The 18,338-nt window shown below is 46.2% G+C and overlaps 1 protein-coding gene across 1 annotated transcript in view; it reads right to left on the reverse strand.

Moving 5' to 3' along the window:
• Positions 1-18,338, reverse strand: part of LOC116226775 (peroxidasin homolog) — a 45,084-nt gene that overhangs the window by 12,079 nt on the left and 14,667 nt on the right. Inside the window, exons 4-14 of the mRNA XM_090151907.1 lie at positions 14,741-14,812; positions 14,427-14,498; positions 11,631-11,702; positions 10,191-10,262; positions 8,485-8,654; positions 7,015-7,132; positions 5,297-5,466; positions 4,573-4,845; positions 4,287-4,403; positions 2,600-2,758; positions 814-926 (exon numbers count right to left, since the gene is read on the reverse strand). Of these exons, the coding sequence (XP_090008033.1) occupies positions 814-926; positions 2,600-2,758; positions 4,287-4,403; positions 4,573-4,845; positions 5,297-5,466; positions 7,015-7,132; positions 8,485-8,654; positions 10,191-10,262; positions 11,631-11,702; positions 14,427-14,498; positions 14,741-14,812 (1,408 nt within the window). The remainder of the gene's footprint in view (positions 1-813; positions 927-2,599; positions 2,759-4,286; positions 4,404-4,572; positions 4,846-5,296; positions 5,467-7,014; positions 7,133-8,484; positions 8,655-10,190; positions 10,263-11,630; positions 11,703-14,426; positions 14,499-14,740; positions 14,813-18,338) is intronic.

Raw genomic sequence — 18,338 nt, forward strand, 5'->3', positions numbered from 1 at the left:
CTCTGCCTCCAGCACTCACTGCAGGGCACGGGTGCTGCACCCTTTGCACTGCACTCCGCACAGACAGGGTGGCATAGAAGTTCTGTGCTGCAGGAATAAGTCTAAATAACTTAGAACCAAGGGTTTTTTTCTGGCTTTGGGCTGCACATTGCAGTTTTTGCTGACTCTGAGCAGCACTATGCTCGACCCCACCTCTCAGCCTGGTTGGTGGCTTCAGTTTTATTTCATTCTCCTTTTCCTTAATCTTTTCACTGTCTTGGCCCAATGTAACGCTTCTTCTCTCCTTCTGCTTCACTATTGGAAAGCTGCATGTCACCTGCCAGCAGATCTCCACAGGAGGAATGAGGCTCAAGCTATTTCCCCTGTAATTTGTTGCATGCCTGACTGTGCTTGTAGCCAGGGAAGGTCTGAAGTGCAGTGCTATGGCACAGCAAGAAAAAGCCCAAAGAGCTCCATCTAATGAATTCTTCAAAATTATTCAAAAGAGAAGCCAGGCTGCAGACTGACTGTGAAAAATCATGGCTTTGTTCCATCTAGAGCCAACCAGCACATCCAGCTCCAGCAGTGGGAATCCTGGAAATAAGCAAAACTACTTAGGAAAAGAATAATCAGTTTGCAGTTTTCTCTGGGAATAGTCAGTCAAGCATCCCTAACATCCTGAAAGGTCACTGCCTTTACGTTACTCCTTTGGAAAGAAGAGCAAGAGAAAACAGGAATGTGCACTGCAATGCTTTGAGCTTGATAAATAGCAACGTACCTTTAAACCATTTAAGAACCCAAATCAGTTGAAATGTTGGTCTGGCAGCCCCTTACCTTCACCCAGGTGATGGTGGGCCGTGGGTCCCCCTGGGCAGCGCAGGTGATGGCCACGTCCTGGCCTGTCTCTGCCACCAGGTCTTGTGGGGGGTGAAGGAACACAGGAATCACTGTGCAGCACAGGGGAGAGTCACAGTAAATGCATGAAGGAAAACAAATCCACGTGCAGAGCATCTCACCATTGGGAAAATGGCTCTCTGTGCTGTTGCAAGAGCTCTCCCAACCAAAGTCTGTTCTCTGTCTCTCCACCACATCCTCCATCATTTACATTCATTACTTTCTATTCTTATGCATCTCTATTTGGGGCAATTATATGGGAATGTGCTGGCTTCTCTGTCATTTAAAATCTTCCATTAAATGACTTTCTAGGACAGATGGTAGAATGGCCTGGGTTGAAAAGGACCTCAAAGATCACCCAGTTCCAACCCCCTGCTATGTGCAGGGTCACCAACCAGCAGACCAGGCTGCCAGAGCCACATCCAGCCTGGCCCTGAATGCCTGCAGGGATGGGGCATCCACAGCCTCCTTGGGCAACCTGTTCCAGTGCCTCACCACCCCCTGTGTGAAAAGCTTCCTCCTAATATCCAACCTAAACCACCCCTGGCTCAGTTTAAAACCATTCCCCTTGTCCTATCACTATCCACCCTTGTAAACAGCCATTCCTCCTCCTGTTTATACATTCCCCTCAAGTACTGGAAGGCCACAGTGAGGTCTCCCCAGAGCCTCAACCTTTCTGCATCTTTTCCAAGCTAAACAAGCCCAGTTCCCTCAACCTTTCTGCATAGGAGAGCTGCAGTAGCTGAAGTGATGATTTTGAATTGATTCAGGAGTTACCAAATGAAGGCGTCTGGCAAGTGTGAGGTCACATCAAGTCGTTCTATTGATCTTCCTGCTTTTAAAATATTCTGTGAGCTCTTTTCATTAAGCATTACTAATTTCATCTTTCTAGTTTCCTTCCACCCAGTAAAATTAGTAAAATTCTGTCAAGTCTGTGAAAGAGCATGTGGAAAGATTATTTATATGGGAATAAAAAAGAAAATCAAAACACATTCCTGTGTGTTTTTACAAAGGCTTAATATTCAAGAACACCTAAATCTAGGTTGAACCTATGACCTTGTAAGCTAACGTTGAAGATAAATGTCTCTGGACCCAGAGTTATGCCTTGGTGAGGGGGAACCGGGTGTTTTTCTTTAGAATCTTCAAATATGAAAAATAAAAAAAAAAAAGGAATCTCACAACTTGTTCTATAAGAAGGCCCAAATTAAATAAATAAATATTACTACGAACTCAATTAATACAGCTTGTAAATTTTCCAACAGAAACCTTTGGTTTCCTTTCCTTTACCAAAATCACTCGCTTATTAAAATCTCCAAACAGAGCGAAAGGCCCCATGTCTCACCCAAACTGGTTGGATAACAGAGCTCATCTGATGGCCACTCCTTGGTCACAGAGCCTTGCCTGGTGTCTGTGGGGTGCATACAAGCCCTTCCCCCAACCACGGCCCACCCCAGATGATTTCATTCCCACGGTTACACTCTTTCTTGACAGCTCAATAAATTTCCAAGGAAGGAAAACCAAAGCAGCTCCTTCCAACTCACAAATCTTGGCACTCTGCAAACTTCCTTCAAGTTTCCCACCAGCTGACGGAGCTCTGGTGGCCAGACTTCTACACCCCTGGCAAAAGCAAAATCCCATCCCACAGTTCCCCGATTGCCTTATTCACCATGACATCAACTTAACCAGAGCCATTTGTCAGCCTGAGTTTCCCACCACCCCAGCTTACCCCGTGGGGTCACGGCCAGCTGCACGGGCAGGGTCCTCACACCAATGGCACTGATGGCGTGGCACTCGTACTGCCCTTGGTCATGCAGGGCCACCCTCATCACTCGCAGGGTCCCCGTGGAGAGGATGCTGTGCCTCCGGTCGCTCGGCAGCGGTCCCCCTGCTCCAACAAACAGCTTAATTAGTTCATCACCTCTCAGCTTTCTCCTCCCATCACTGGTGTATCTACAAGTTCAACGTTTCGTGTCATCCCCAACGTGCCATCAGCCACCCTGAAATACAGCCTTCATCTCGCTAAGAGGGGAACAGGACAGATGCTGCTCTTCCCACACCCAGGACGATGATGGAGTTGTCTTGTGTAAGCAATGGGAAGGAGATGGTATGTTTCTGATTTCCTCACAAGCCTTTACTTAGCGAAAACTGCAGGCTCACTGACACCTGATGGATAGCAGCTCTGTGTTCAATTAACCAAACCATGTGGGTTAATCAAATACATGGAAACAGTTAGAACTGTCTCTTTCGTAATTCAGCATTTTGACTTTCTTCAGTTTAGAGACTGTACTGTTCCAATACGTCCTCTACTTAAATTCAAAATAGGTACTTTACTAACTTCCTCAAAAATGTCAGAACTTTGGTGACTTTTTTCTTTAAATATTCACCTTCTTCCAGATAAGGGTTTATTTATATCAAATACCGTGAGGAATCTGAACCCTCCCTATGCTGTCAGAAGTGACTCTGAGGATGAGTTCTGCTCCACCTCATCTTGTCCTCTTATCCTGGCTGTAACACATGAAGGTGCTACAAACCTTGGTTAATTGCTGCACTGCCAAATGACCTTGCAAATCTGGTTACAAAACTGTCTGCTTAATCTTACTTCTTGTCACTTTTCACATCTCTACCAGAGATCTGGGTTAAAGGAGATAGAGAGTGTGGTAGAGAATTTCAGCTGGTCCTTCTTAACCCCGTGTCAGGGCTATTGCTGTGGAAGCTGGAATACAATAGCCATGAATCCTCCACGGCACTAAGCCATTAATTATGGCTTGTGAAGCATAAGGAAAAGTTGGAGGGCCTCTGGGCCAAGCATTATTGGCTTCTGTCCCAGAAAGTGTTAGATGGGATCAGTCTGGTGGAGCCAGCGTTAACAATCATCTGAGACTTTAAAAGCTCACCACCACCTGTTGGCCCAAAGTGCTTTTTGCTGAGCTAAAAGGAAGCTCAGAGCAGTGTCAGCAGTGACCAGCATTCTCCTGCTTTGTGCTCGTCAAGAGGAGCAAAGCAATGGCAATGACACAGAGCTCGTTGATGGTGGTGTCCAGACTCTGCCCTTCCAGAGGAGGTAGAAGACTCAGCAGGATGTTCAAGGCTTTCTGTAGGCTTCATGCTGATGAAAAATGGCACACTCCTTCCTTTCAACATGATGACCTAAGAGAATATGTTCTCACAGAATGGCTTTGGTTGGAAAGGACCTTAAAGATCATCTAGTTCCAACCCCCTGCAGTGGGCAGGTTGTCCCCCATCAGGTCAAGGTTCTGGCCTTGAACACCTCCAGGGATGGGGCATCCACAGCTTTTCTGGGCAGCCTTTCTCAGTGCTTTACATTATCCTTGGTGATCTACAACACAGCTCCTTTCACCTGTACCCTGTGGATGGTGGCAAAGAGAGAAAACCCAAGTCAAGTGAGGCCATACCTGCTCTCGTCCAGGCAATCACAGGTGGGGGGTGACCTTCAGCAGAGCATGGAAAATCCACACTTTGTCCCTCGGTTACTGTCTGATCAGTGGGGACAAGGAGGAACCTGGGAGAATCTGGAAGGGAAAACAGCGACTGAGCAGCAGGCAAAAAAAAACCAAAAAACCAGCACAAGCTCAGATTAATTCTCAGATAGGAGCATGAAAATTAACTAGTTTTGATGCACAGGGGTTAAACACACTCAGCACTTCACCCCAGAAACAGCACCAGCCTGGGGCTCCCCACCTTGCACTATGATCCTCGCCGTCGCCCGGATGGATCCCTCAGTATTGCTGGCATTGCAGTTGTACTGTCCCTGGTCCAAGAAGGTGACGTTCTGGATGAAGAGTCCTCCAGAGCTGGTGATGGTGAAGCGGGGATCCTGTGGTAAAGGAGAGCCTGTGCCAAGTGTCCAGGTGACGCGAGGGTGGGGATGCCCAGAGACCCCACACTCCAAGGTGACGCTTTCCCCAACCAGCACTTCAGTGTTCTGCGGCTGGATCACAAAAGTGGGCTTGGCTGGAAGGAAATGAGTGCTTCAGAAACCAGGAGCCCTGCTGCCTGCTTGCTTATGGACAGAAATTGCTCAGACTCTTCATGCAGCCCAGCTAGCATCCATCTAGCTCTTCCCTGACCTCCAAATCCTCAGCATTGCCCCCAGCCCCTCTTCTTTCACACAACCTCCCCATACCCTGCTGCTGATGTTTCCCCACCCCCGTGTCCCCATCACTTTGTAGAATTCTTCACAGCCTCTAAATTTCCTCTCTGCTCCCAAATCACCTCCAATCTCCAACCTCTCAATTTCCAATTCCCATGAACGAACGAAGATGGCATTATACTATTAGCCACTCTATTCCCCAGCACACCAAAAACTACTTGGCGCATATAAAGTAAGGATTTAGTGATCAGCTCCACTTCTAGCCCCAACCACACTCCCAACCCATCAAAGGGGTACCCAAGGCTCAATTACATGGGGTGCCAAAATAGCGCAGGACGACTTCTTGGGTCTTGACCTCCCCAGCGATGTTCTTGGCCATGCACTGGTAGACACCTTTGTCTGACTCCTTGGTATTCTGGATCATCAGGGTGCCATCTTGCAGCAGGTTCAAGCGATTGTCATCTTTCATGTCAATCTCATTACTGAAAAACAGCCACAGACAGGCAAAGTCGGAAGGGGGAAAGCTGAAGTGTTCTTCCCACAAGATGCCAGGGGGCTTCGCATGAATTAGATTAAATCGGTGTTCCTTGACACTGCTTTGAGACTTCGTGACATTTATAGCAAGGGTTATGATTTAGAGCACTGAACTCCAGCTCTGATTTACTCCCTGGATGGGATGAGCTATTTTCTCTCTCATTGCTGACTATGTGCGACATTTACAGTCCATCAGGAGAGCATGCTGTTCCCACGCAATAGCATCATTGCTACTGCCATGCATCTGAGCTTAGAAAGCTTGCTCCTATTATTTACTAAATGTAAATATAATAACAAATGCATATTGTTACTGTGTGCAGCCATTTCTATTTAAGTGGGCCCAAGAGCCTTAGAGGAGACAAAAAACCTCTGAGAAAGGCACCATGGGGCCCCACCACAGCCTGGATTCCAGTCTGGGATGTAAGAGCTGCAAAGCATCTTTCCTTATTCTGCAGTGGCTCCAGTCCCCAGAGCCCAGCCCGCAGCAGCAGGTCTCACTGCAACACCCCATTTGTCCCAGCATGAAGGAGTCCTGGATGGCTGCAAATGATTGAGAAGAGAGAGGCGACCTCACTCCCACCAGGACAAAGGCTGAATCCACTATGCAAACTAACATGCTTGCTGGGCCTTTATTTAATTCCTCTGATGTCTCTTCACTGTAGTCATACCTCATTTGCTGAACATTTATTATCATTATCCCTCTTACAATGCTATCTTTGGGAGCCTGCCAGCATTTCCCCAACAAAATCTTCCTTCCAGGGGGACTTAACTCAGACGTAAACTTTTGCTCTGTGCTGAAACTTTGCCTAGTGGGGAGTTAACTGAAGGAGCACACATTGATCATTTTTATTAATAACCAGCCCCTTATTGAGACTCCCTCAGACAAGGAGCTCATAAAGCAGCTCAGGAACTTTGCTTCCTCAGTGGGTAACTGCTTGAACACTGAATGTTGTGTAGCACTGCTCAGAAATGTTCTGGCATCTAGCATAGGCATATATTTTTTCAGCATTGCTGTACAGAACATTCATCTATTCACTGCTTTGCAAGGTCTGTCTTTCAGTGGAGCACAGTAATTTTCCCCTCAATAGAAAAGCACACACCCATCACGCTGGTCCTTCAGCGAGAAAAAATCCAGATACAAGAAGCATTTCAGCAGTTAATAAATGGCAAATATGGTGGCTGAGAGCAACATGAAATACTTTTTTTTTTTTTTTTTAATCAGAAGACAATTGCTTTCAGCCTGCAGAGCGTGTTTACAGGAGAGCTATAAACTCTTGGAATTCACTGCAACACACCTGTACGTCTTAAATACAGATAACTTGGGTTACATGCTCATCAGAGAATACCATTAAAAAGAAGGTAAATGCAACCCATGGAATATTGTTCCTGTATCTTTAACACTGCGTGAAACAGCCTTTGTAATCGCAGCAGTCACTGAAAAGTTCAGTGCTTGGTAGGAATGTTTGCTACCCCTGGGCTCACTGTATGGCACTTACTTGTTGTGGAGCCAAATAATCGCAGGCTTTGGGTTGCCTTCTGCCCTGCATGTGAAATAAACCGTGTTTCCCAAGAGGACATCGACGTCGTGGGGCTCTGAGGTGATGCGAGGCCTCTCTGCAAAAGACCATTTTAACACAAGCCAGTAGCACAAAACCACCTCCAGTGCAACCAGCCCCTGGCAGAGCACACCAGCACCCAGCCCAACACCCCGTACCAGCATCAGCAAAACAAACAATGCCAGCAGTGGAACAGCTCCCCAAGCCCAAGTACCATCGAGGATTGGTGTGGCCATTCTGATTGCCAGTGGCTGCCTCCTGCTCAGCCCAGGCACACAGGGCACAAAATCTCCCTGTATGCTGCTTCATCAAGAGTTGGCCCCTGGCTCCCCAGAACAAGCAAAGAGTTGGTGGCATCCTCACACGGGTCGTTTTCATGCCCTTGGCAGCCCACAGCTCCCAGTGACTGCTGGCTCCATCCGAACAGTGCCAGCTCTCTGCAAATCACGCTGCTTCCCTTTTGACAGAATTTCATTCATTATGTCCCTGAATAGAGCCAACCCTATTCAACTGAGGTTTTCACTACGTGCTTCATTTTAAGATGTACTCATGCACTGAGCAAGCCAAACACATTCAAGGGATGTGCTAAAATAGGAAGGAATTTAGGCACGTTGTCTAAAGCACTTGATCTCATTTCAGCAGAATACTTACTTGTGTAATAATCTCTATGCTGACCTGTAATCCAGTGAAAACAGCTGGATTATTCAGAAGATTAAGAGAGAACCTGCCATCTTGCTCAGTGAAAGGCCTGTGCCCTTATTCTTCAGCCTGCAAGTTGGTGACCAACCTCCAGGATGCTGATGTGGGACCAAAAGCGCCGTGACACAAAATGCTGATCCAGTACAAACCTGCACTGCTGGCTGACATCTGCTAAGAAGTGGTGGGTCAGCTTCATGCCAGCAGGCTCCATCCTGACTCAGATATCAGCTCTTTGCATCATTAGGGCTTTATGCTGCATTATGCATCATTTGTCTTCCCTCAGCTGGCACAAAACCAGCGTAATAGCCTAATGCCAGCAAAATGTTCCCACCACAGGTGCTCTGGCTGATTTGACAGGCATCCCACTGTGCGCCCATGCCTAAAGCAGGACAAATTTCCAATAGTGGCAGGAATGGCTCATGGTGCAGCACAGTCCATGGCAGCAGGCCTGTTCCAGCTGCTGTCTCCAGACAGAACAGAACAGAAAAGTTCCTCCCATGCGCTAGAGGTCACGAGCCCATCTGTGCCAATTCAACCCTATGCAAGGCTGCACTTGCTTCTGATACAAGCCAGACCATTGGCCTTCTTGGCCACCTGAGCACACCGCTGGCTCACGGTCAGCCCACCGCTCACCAGCACTTCTGGAGGGACAAAGCAATTCCAAGCTCAGAACCCAGCCCTGGGTCCAAGGGGTTTTTGCATCCCACTCACCACAGTTGAACTCCTGGGCAGTCAGGGTGACGATGGAGCGACCGTGCAGCTCCCGCGGGGCCTCGCAGGTGGCTGCAGTCTGGATGCTGCCCAGCTCGGCGTATTTCTGCAGCAGCTCAGCCAGCCACAGCAGGTCACAGTCACAGAGCAGTGCATTGGAATCCAGCCGCCTGCAAGAGCAGGGGAAAGCGCGTCAGCCCCCAGCTTCCCAATTGCCTGCTCTGCCTGGCATTTGATCGTATCCCAAAGCAGAATCTGAGATAGTTCATTCCCACAACATTTAGATAAGGTGCTCAACCAAGTCAGAGTGATTTAGCTGACAATCTTTCGTCTATCAGCTATCCCAGTTTCAAATGAAAATCATTCTATTTAACCTGATTACGCATAGCGTTGCACACCTAACTGCCCCAGTGCTAAAATCCAATCCTGCAGTTCGTTTGCAGGAGCACAAAGCACAACATGCGTTATAAAGTCCCCCTTTTTTTCACCAACCAGATAGCCTGCAAGATGCAATGCATCCAAGTGAACACATGGGAATAACAGCATCCCCCTGCATAAGCCATTACTGGAATACACCGAAATCAGCAAAAACACCTCCATGATTTCAGTGTGCATGGGATCGATCTTATCCTAGAGGTTGTAGCATTTCTGCAGCGCTGTAAGAACTTTTATTGCTGCAGCACATGTCGAATGGGAGCACTGGTGACCTCCAGCTGCACCCACGCCTTTCCTCCCACTGACCTCATTACGACGTGCAGGGTTACGTGCAAGGATAAAGAGGCTGCTGGGGGATTAGTTTATGTCTCCATCCCCAGACAGTTTTATAGTAGATGGGTCTTAGCCATATAAATACGTGGGGGAAAGACCTAATGTTTTAATGGACAAACATCTGAGAAAGTGAGATTTCACACGAGGCCACGATAGAGCTTTTTATAGACACTACATCTTTTGCTCTGACATGTGCAGACAACATTTCATGAGCTGTTCTCTGTTCAAAAAATGAAGCATTCTACCTGCTTGCAGAAATCACAGAGGGCTGTGGTGAGATAGTGAGAAGCACATTATTTTCTTGCAGTTTAAAATCATGGTAAAACACCGAAATTCTGTGTGTTTCTTGTTGCTTTATTCTCCCTTCCAAAGAAATGCATCTTAGAACTTATTTCCACAGATCATAAAAGACAAACAAATCTAAGTACTAAGGGTTATAAGCAATCAAAATGCAAGATTAAGAGACTGTCAGGTTACATGGGAATAACACAGCAGGGCTTTCCCTCAGGGGATGGGAACCAAGACCTGTGGCACTCCTCTGAGCACGTTTTTTTTTCCTTCCATGTTAGGACAAATGTGAAGACGTGACTGAGATCCCACGTGTGGCCTCGACATCCCACGTTTCTGCAGGATGTTTTATGGGATCAGAGCACGTAGGGCTGCAGAGGGTTGGGATGACTTTTCAGGAATGCTCATTCCTGGGGCATTAGCGAGCTGTAAGATGATTAGAGCTAGACTTTAATTAGACACCAGTGTGAAGTAACTACTAACTGGTTAAATCAGCTCTTGCATCCAACCAAAACTGTTTTATAAACTTAACAGTGGCCTTAGAAGTGCAACAACTGAGAGCTTTGCCAACCAGGCACATTTTTCCTCAGGTCCTGGCCATCTGATCAAAGATAAACAAATGCTCTTTGCAGGCAATGTTTTTCACTTACAGTCGTTTGAGGGATTCCAGTTGAGAGAATGTCCCTGGATGAATCCTGGAAATTTTGTTGTTGTGCAAGAATCTGCAATGGAAGAACCCATGCCAAAACATTATTCAGTATTTGTACTGCAGATGGTAACATCCCGGGTCAAAACTCAGCTTAAGTACAAAGGCTGCTCACCAAGATGGAGCTCACTTTTTACATTTACTGTGTTTGTCTCCATGACCTACAGAGATCTGGTTTGTCTGTGAGTGCAGAGCAGCACACCAAAGCAGAGGGAGGGTGTGTACTGGAAATGGTGACTCAAGGCGTGATGTCACAGATTTAAACTGGAACCTTCAAGTTAATCTGCTTCGTGCTCTGCAAAGGGAGGAGAAAGGGCACAAAATCCCTGTGGATTGGACCCACCCTGTGATTTCTGCACCTGGGTCAGCTCTAGTTTAGAAGAGACCTCCTTCTCCCCCTGCACAAGAGATGGAAGCTGTATGGGGCAGGCACTGGAGCAAGGCTCCAGCAAGAGCAGACAACCTTCAGACTCAGTGTCACTAAGCCAACTCCATGAGCAGATCCAATTCAGACTCTCCAGTTAAAAAAAACAAAACACTGATTGCACTGAAACACAGCAGTGGCAACCAGGATGGAACAATTAACCCTCCTTAAAAGAGAAAATTTAGTTATTCATTACATCTCACATTCACAAAAGACCATCTACAAAAGGTAAAAATTCATTGCAGTAGATGGCGGACCAGAAAAGAAATACAAAAGCAGTGTGCTTGCACACAGCTGTCTGCACACACACGTGCACAGGCACATTCAGTCCAGTTGCCCAGCTTGGATGCTTACAAACCTTCCTCTGAACTTTAAATCCAGAATTTCTGTTGGATCAAACACAGAGGCTGAGATCAGCCATGGCAGATTGATCCAGGTCTGACTTGTCCTGAGGGTGTCTGGATCTCCTAGCTTTGTTTTTCCCCCATGCATGGATGCATGTTTGCATGCAGTAAAGAAGTGTCTGTAGGTTTCACTATGGAGCAGGAATCTGTGTGTGTCCCTTTCCTGATGGCTATACTGTCACTACAAGCAGCACTAGAGAGTAAGAGACACGAGACCTTGATTCCTCACTGCTTTCAAGTAGGATGCATATTTTTCTTGTTAGACTTCCTTGTGACTTTGTCCACACTGCCCAGCAGTGACTAATGCTGACCTTACAGCTGGAATAAAATTGACTTTCTACAGATTTACCCCTACTCAAATGGAAACATAACACAAGGCGAGAAAACCCTTCCCAATCTCATTAACCATCCTACCTTGCAAGTGCATAAAATCTGCATCTTTAAGGATGCTTTTTCCATTTCTCTCCATTTTGGAGATCACCACACTTTGCTTCAAATAAAGGTTTATTTCCCCTTCTCTCCCCGTGCTCACATGAAAGGTCACATCTTTACTTACAGCCTTTCAAGTTTGGGCAGGTCACTGAACGTCTCTGGCTCCAGGGTTTCCAGGTTGTTGAAATGCAGGTAGCTGCCACAGAAAACCACAAAGGACAAGGTTACAGATCTCAATTTAAATGACAGAAGATCTTTCCAAATCACTGCACCAACATCCTCTAATCAGTCACCACACATCTCAGAGCAGATGCTGTTCAGAAGCCAACCTGTTTTTCACTGTCTCTAACTTTCCCATACAAATAACCAGCACTGTATTTCCCCTATACCAAATGATTTACTCCCACTCTTTACAAACTCCAGCAAACACTGAGCAGGTCGGATTTGCCCTTCTGCTACAACCACCACTATGAACCTGTTGCATTGTTAGGTGTGAGGACAAAGCTGCTCCCACAGGCAGCCTGCAGCTCCCCATCCAGCCACCATAACTGCAACTTTGCAACCTTGCCTTATGCCTTCCCCTTGGATTGTTGGGGTGGAATACATTGCCATGTTATAAAGCACTTATCAGCCTTTCTGAGGGGTCATGAGTTTGCTAGAAGGCCCTGAACAACCTGATAAAACTGAAATTGGTCCTGCTTGAAGCTGGAAGACAGACTGAGGACACCCAGAGGTCTCTTCCAGCCCACATTTCTCTGCAATGATAACAGGAGTTCCCAGCAAGTGAGTCTACCCAGTGAGAACAGAAACATCAAGAGAACCTGCTGCCATCAGGCCATGCAGCTTCTGCAGACAGAAAAAAAACAGGGATGCAGTCAGCTGGAACACCATGATTTAAATGGAACATCAATGTAAACAGCCCTGCTCTTGTTAATGAAGGTTAGTATTGCTAGTCCAGCTAAAATCCCAAGCGACCTGCTGCTCCACAGGTGTAGGAGATCTCTTGCACTGTCCCACGTCACCTCCTGCCACCAGGGAAGGAAACCTGAGGTCTGCAGCAACACACCAAGAGAGCCGAGATTCCCTCTTCCCATCTGCTGTGACATTACTCACATAACTGAAATGTTCCTGACCCTTAGAGGCATTTCAGTGCACTCTGAACAATGCCAAAACTCTCCCCCCTGATTTTACACAGGCATAAATTTCACAGTGGAAACTGATTAATCATGGATCTACAAATACTCGTTCTGCTATTGTAGCTGACCGCATTAAGAAATAATTGCCTCAGCCTCCACATGGCTGTTTGATCTGTAATGGAAGGAGTCACAATGCATGGTTTGCTATCAGAGCATGAACCAAGGCACACCGACTCAGATCCTGCGGTGGGGAGCAAGCGTGGGGAGAGGGAAATGCATGTGCTACAGTAAGTTTGAGATATCTGCTGTCATTGCTTTGGACCTTGAGGAAAACACCTGACACTGTCTATCAACTGGGTTATATTCTCTTTGAAAAGCTGGCCTGTAGGGTACAGGAAAATGGAGCAGGATTTGAGCAAAGCTAATTCTTCTGGAACCATGCCTGCCTGAGAGATTGAAAACAGATGGGCCTTTCAGAGGGTTGTTTGTTGGTTTTGTGGTTTTGTTGTTTTTTTTCCTTTTATGCATGACATCAAGTCTGGAACGCCCATTGTTAAAGTATCACTATGGCCAGCACCATCTCTGGAAGCACAGCCCAGCCAGGATCCGCTTCCTATGTTTTGTCCCTGGCATCACTGAAGAGCTGGATGAAGGAAACCCATAAACCCATCCCTTACGCCAGGATGGGAGCACAGCTAGTGTTAAGCTTGCTGGAACTTCCCACTATTCTCCCTCCACTTTTGCTGTCAGCCTGCAGAACAAGCTGAATTCTACTCCTTTTGTAGGAAAATTGCTAGTCACAATTCGAGCCCTACAAACTGTCATCTGGGACAATCCAGGAATTAGTGGTTTCACCTTTGCTGTCTGTTCTCCAATGATGCAAATAATGCCTGCACTTAAAACACCCATGCTTACATTCCTTCCAGCACACACATTTACCTACATGCACGTAACACATCACGACACCTGCATGAAAAACCAAATCCCAGTTTAGTAAGACGCAGAAGAGTCTCAGAACTCAGCCTTTCCATCTCACCTTGAGCATGGAGCACTAACAGTCAAAAAACAAAACTACTTAGAACAAATGATGCAGACTTGCAATAAGCAGAAGGAGAGCAATTAAGGAGTGCAGGAATGTCAGTCTCCAGCTGCCAGCAGAGCACACGAAGCTCCTTTCATCACAGAGTGCTATGTAGCTTGGAGGGAAGGCCATCACTTAGCTTCTTTGCCTCCATCATCTTCTCCCCATTGGAATTTCCACATGCTTTAATGCATGCAGGCATCACCTTCCTGGTGGTTTTCTTAAATACTCCAACCCGAGCTCTCAGCTTGCATTTCACCCATTTGCTTCCAACAAAAGAGAAACACAACCACTGCTCTCAATTGAAGAGAGCAGCCAGACCTTACACTGTGCTCCAGGAGCCACAGCAAACACAGGAGGGCAGCTGCACTCTTTTTCAAGCCACCAAACAGGTCTGTATTTCCCTCCCATTGGAAGGCCCGTGGATGCAGAAGTATTCAGAAGCACAGCTGAGCTCTTCCTATGCTCCAGCAGTCTGGGGCTGGGAGAGAATATATAGGATGTCATAGGAATGTCCTCATATTGCCTTAACCAGATCAACACTGGAACCAGCTGTGCACAGATGCAGTCAGTGCAATGCTGCAAAGCTAAACAACAAAGCTGGACATCCCACTCCTTGCTCAGTGCACCCCACAACTGGAAGTGCAGAATTAGGGTTAGATGAGCCGACAGCTCAGCTCTGACACACATTGTGGATACTTACAGCTGCTCCAGGGAGTGCAGCCCACGGAAGGCACGTTGCTGGATGCTCTGAATTTCGTTTTTATAAAGGTAGCTTTCAAAAGGAGAGAGAGAAATGCATCAGAATGACCACACAGCAGCCATATTTAAAAAGACACAGCTACAAACCTCAATCCAAAGCAGAGCTTTCTGATTGGATTCAAGGGCAGTGTTTTACAGCTACAACATTAACATCCAGAAATTCTGAGTGCACAAAGCACACCCTTCCCTGGAAAACTTTAGAAGTGAGCTGTTAAATTTCAAAGAGGTTAAGAGATTACTGAGCTATCAACTCACAGGTACTTCAGGTTCTCCAGATCTTCAAAGGATCTTCTCACGATATGCTTTATCTGATTATTGTTCAGCAGCCTGTTCAGAGCAAGAAACAAAAATATAGCTGGTGAAATCACAGTGTGAGAGACTCGGTGCATTTCTATCTCTGGGTGGCCACAGAAAAACACATAGAAAAGTGCACAGAATCTAAGATTTAAAAGGGTTTTTAGGCCAAAGCTGGGATGTTCACAGCAGATAACTCAAGAACATCTCTTGCCCAGAGTCGCCCTGTGCTTCTCATATGTACAACACTCAAAGATGCTTCCCTACCTTTCACCACAGTGGTCTTCACCTAGAAGTTCCAATTTAGACTAGGAAAAGGATGAGGGAGACAGACAGCTGGAAGCAGAGGGGAGGTCCAAATTCAATCGTTGCTGCTGTTTCTGTACAGCTGCACAGGTTTTTGGAGTGCACGGTTGTGTGAGTAGAGCCAGGTTTTAACTGTACAAAAGCAGATCAAAATGCCACTGCATGGGTTATAGGATTTGTTAAATGGAAAGCATTGGTTTAATCCCTTTTGTATAGAAATTGGTACGTATGAAAACTAAATAAATATTACAGATCCTGTATCTGCTGCTATGCACAAACAGCCTCTTTCAATCTAGAGAGCCTTGTGCCAGATTTTAATACAAAATCTATGAACAGCATCATGTTGGCAGGCATCTCTGGTTTTTATGTGCAGTTGCCATGACTGTGGATGCAAATGAATGCCAGTGACCAGAAAGGCAGTTCACCCTTGTAACCACCACAACAGCGGTGACCACACAGCTGAATGCTACAGAAACTCTTTCTGCAACCACTGCCAAGCCAAACACCATGAAAAACTCAATAAATCACTTAAAAATAGCTCTTTAATGGACAGGATTTAACTGTACATTGTGGCTGCCTAACTGCACCACCCCTCTGGGTCTTTCCCCATTGTATCAGATCCAGCAAAACTTACTGTGGCCACCAGTGGGTGTCATAGCCTGATGGCTCAGAGGAAGGAATTCACCTTAGTTTTGAAGTTTCTAACTGGAGATGTGGACAAAAAGGAGAGTTGCAACTTCATATTGCAAAGATTTGTTTTTCTGTGTTGAAGGAAAAGCTGCTATTCCCTCTGTAAGCTGTCAGACCTTACGGTATCAGGTTAAATTCAATGCAAGAATGGTTCAGGCTGTCCATGGAGCTTATTTTCCAAGTTGATTCTCTTCCCTTTTTGGAGATAAACATGCCCCTCAGAAGTAATTCACCACCTGACAGCTCATGAAAAGACAGCTCAGTCATTTCCCAGCAGGAAAGCCCAATTTTCTGCTCCTATTTGATGGAGAAATTAGAGTAGAAAGCACATCAGACAGCCTCTGGTACTATAAGCAAAGGTTCCTTCCTGGAAGGAAGGGTTTGTACAGGTAAAAGGAGGAGAGAAGAGATGAAGGAGTGAGGAGAAATGCAAAAAAGCACATTGGTAAAGAAGATGAAGATACAATCAGATGCCCCAGGGATGCAAGATCTCAGAAGCACAGATGTGTTATGGCAGCTTCACAAATTGCCATCTTGAGCCACACCAACCCTCCACCAGCTTGTTTTCAGTGGGGAGTTGCATGAGAGGTCCCAAAAGCACATATGGTACTTGAGCGTAAGCCCCCCTCATCTTTTGGAAGTCAAAGCAGTAAGGTTTCGAAAGAAAACCTCACAGTGGTCTCTCGATGAGTTATTTAGCTACCCTAAACTTGGGTGCCACTGCTAAACTGCACACAGTCAGCACTGTGGATAAGCAACCAGAAGAGGTTAAGGCAGAGACATGCTGGAAAGTTTCTGCACAGCTGGAAGCAATGGCTCTGTACACATGGTTGAGGCTACATGACCCAATTTTGCTCATAAGGATGCAAAAATGATGTCAAGCTCTTGGAACACGCTATCATGCTTTGACAGCCAAATATGCTGCGTGGAAATACAGCCCCTGAAAACCAACCCAGAGGTTTATTTGTTAATTGAACACCCAAGGATTGGAAATAACTGCTCGAGAGCAGCACAGGAGAGGGCTTTTGTCTATTTACCCACAGGACAAAGACAACACAGGCACCAACTGCACACGCTCCCTTTCTTGCTCTCTCAGCACACTTTCATCTGCAGCCAGACAAGAAAGAAGGCAGCTTGTTCCCTGCTATCTGATCCTTGGCCACACTTCTGAGGATGCTGGATGGGCCGATAAGCAGGTGCCAGCTCCAACGTCATTCCCACCTGTCCCCTGCCATACAATCAACACACATTTCACAGGGAACAGGAGGACTGCCAGCACCAGACCCTGTGGACAGACACACTGACGGCCTTGGTTATCCCATGTTCCACCATGGCCTGAGCTCCTCAGCCGACCTTTTAACACAGAGAGCTTAGACCTGGATTGAAATTTATAGATTTAATTGCAGCACATTGGCTGATTGACTTTTGGTGCTGTTGAAAAACATTGATCAAACCCATTTTGTTGTCTCGGGAATAGGACAGTGATCTGAGCCAAATGAGAGCAACTCTGGAAGTTCAAATTGCACACGCTATGCTGACCTCTTATCTCATCGTCTGATACTTAAAAGAATTATTCACTGCCTGATTAAAGGTTAACGAGCGCATGGAAGAAGCAATCTCTGCTTCCTGTCTCAGGATTCCCTATTGTAATAGAAGGATATGTCCTGGAATACACTCAAAACTGACATAATTTATGAAGTCTATCACACTGCATATATTCCAAAGAGCTACTTCCAGGGAAATCCATGGACAAGACAGCACATCTGGAACCCAGAAAGGCTTCAGATGGCCCATAGACAGCTGTCTGTTCCTGGACTCCTGTGCACTTCACTCAGGCAAAGAAGCGTGCAAAATCCTGGCCATGATTTGCATGAGCTGGATATTGATCCCAGCTGCAATCATAGCAAAACGCCCAAACTCCTGGTAACGTTACGGAGAATTGAAAGCAAAGTCCTGCTACTAACCAGATCTGCTGGGAATAAATGCTCTGGCAGACAGAAGCTGGAAAGATCATTATTGATGCACGTCTCAAGCATACCCTGCAGCAAAATAAGCTGAATTAAAGGTATCAGAAGTACATTTCCTGGAGCTTACCAAGACAGCAAAATGATGTGGCACTCCCCTCCGTGACAGCTGGTGAATTTGGCTCAGAATGAATAGATGTACTCAGTCATGCAGGTTTTATTCCTGAAAATTCTTCAGGGAAGCTTGAGATACACAAGCACCAAGCGATCTGGCCTGTATTCACTCTGGGAACATTTCACATTGAGTTTCCTTTAGGTTCTATGTTCTGTCTGTCCCTCCCTCTCCCTTCCCCACCCTGTCTCCAGGTTGCCAAGCACAGGCTTAAGTTGCATTCAATGAGTCATTTTTCTATTTTGAAGCATGTGTTAAATGATGTGACAGTACAGAATTCAGGTTCAGAACATCTACCCTTTCCTCTTTTCATTTGAGGAACCACATGCTGCAGTCATTGTGACACAACAGCTACTTTTTTCCTCCCGCCATTAACAGAAATCATCGTGTACTGTATTTTTAAAGGGGGAGAAAAAGCTAGCTTAAC

This window comes from Phasianus colchicus, chromosome 17 (genome assembly GCF_987193195.1).
Source record: "Phasianus colchicus chromosome 17, bPhaCol1.hap1.1, whole genome shotgun sequence".
Classification (NCBI taxonomy): Eukaryota; Metazoa; Chordata; class Aves; order Galliformes; family Phasianidae; genus Phasianus; species Phasianus colchicus.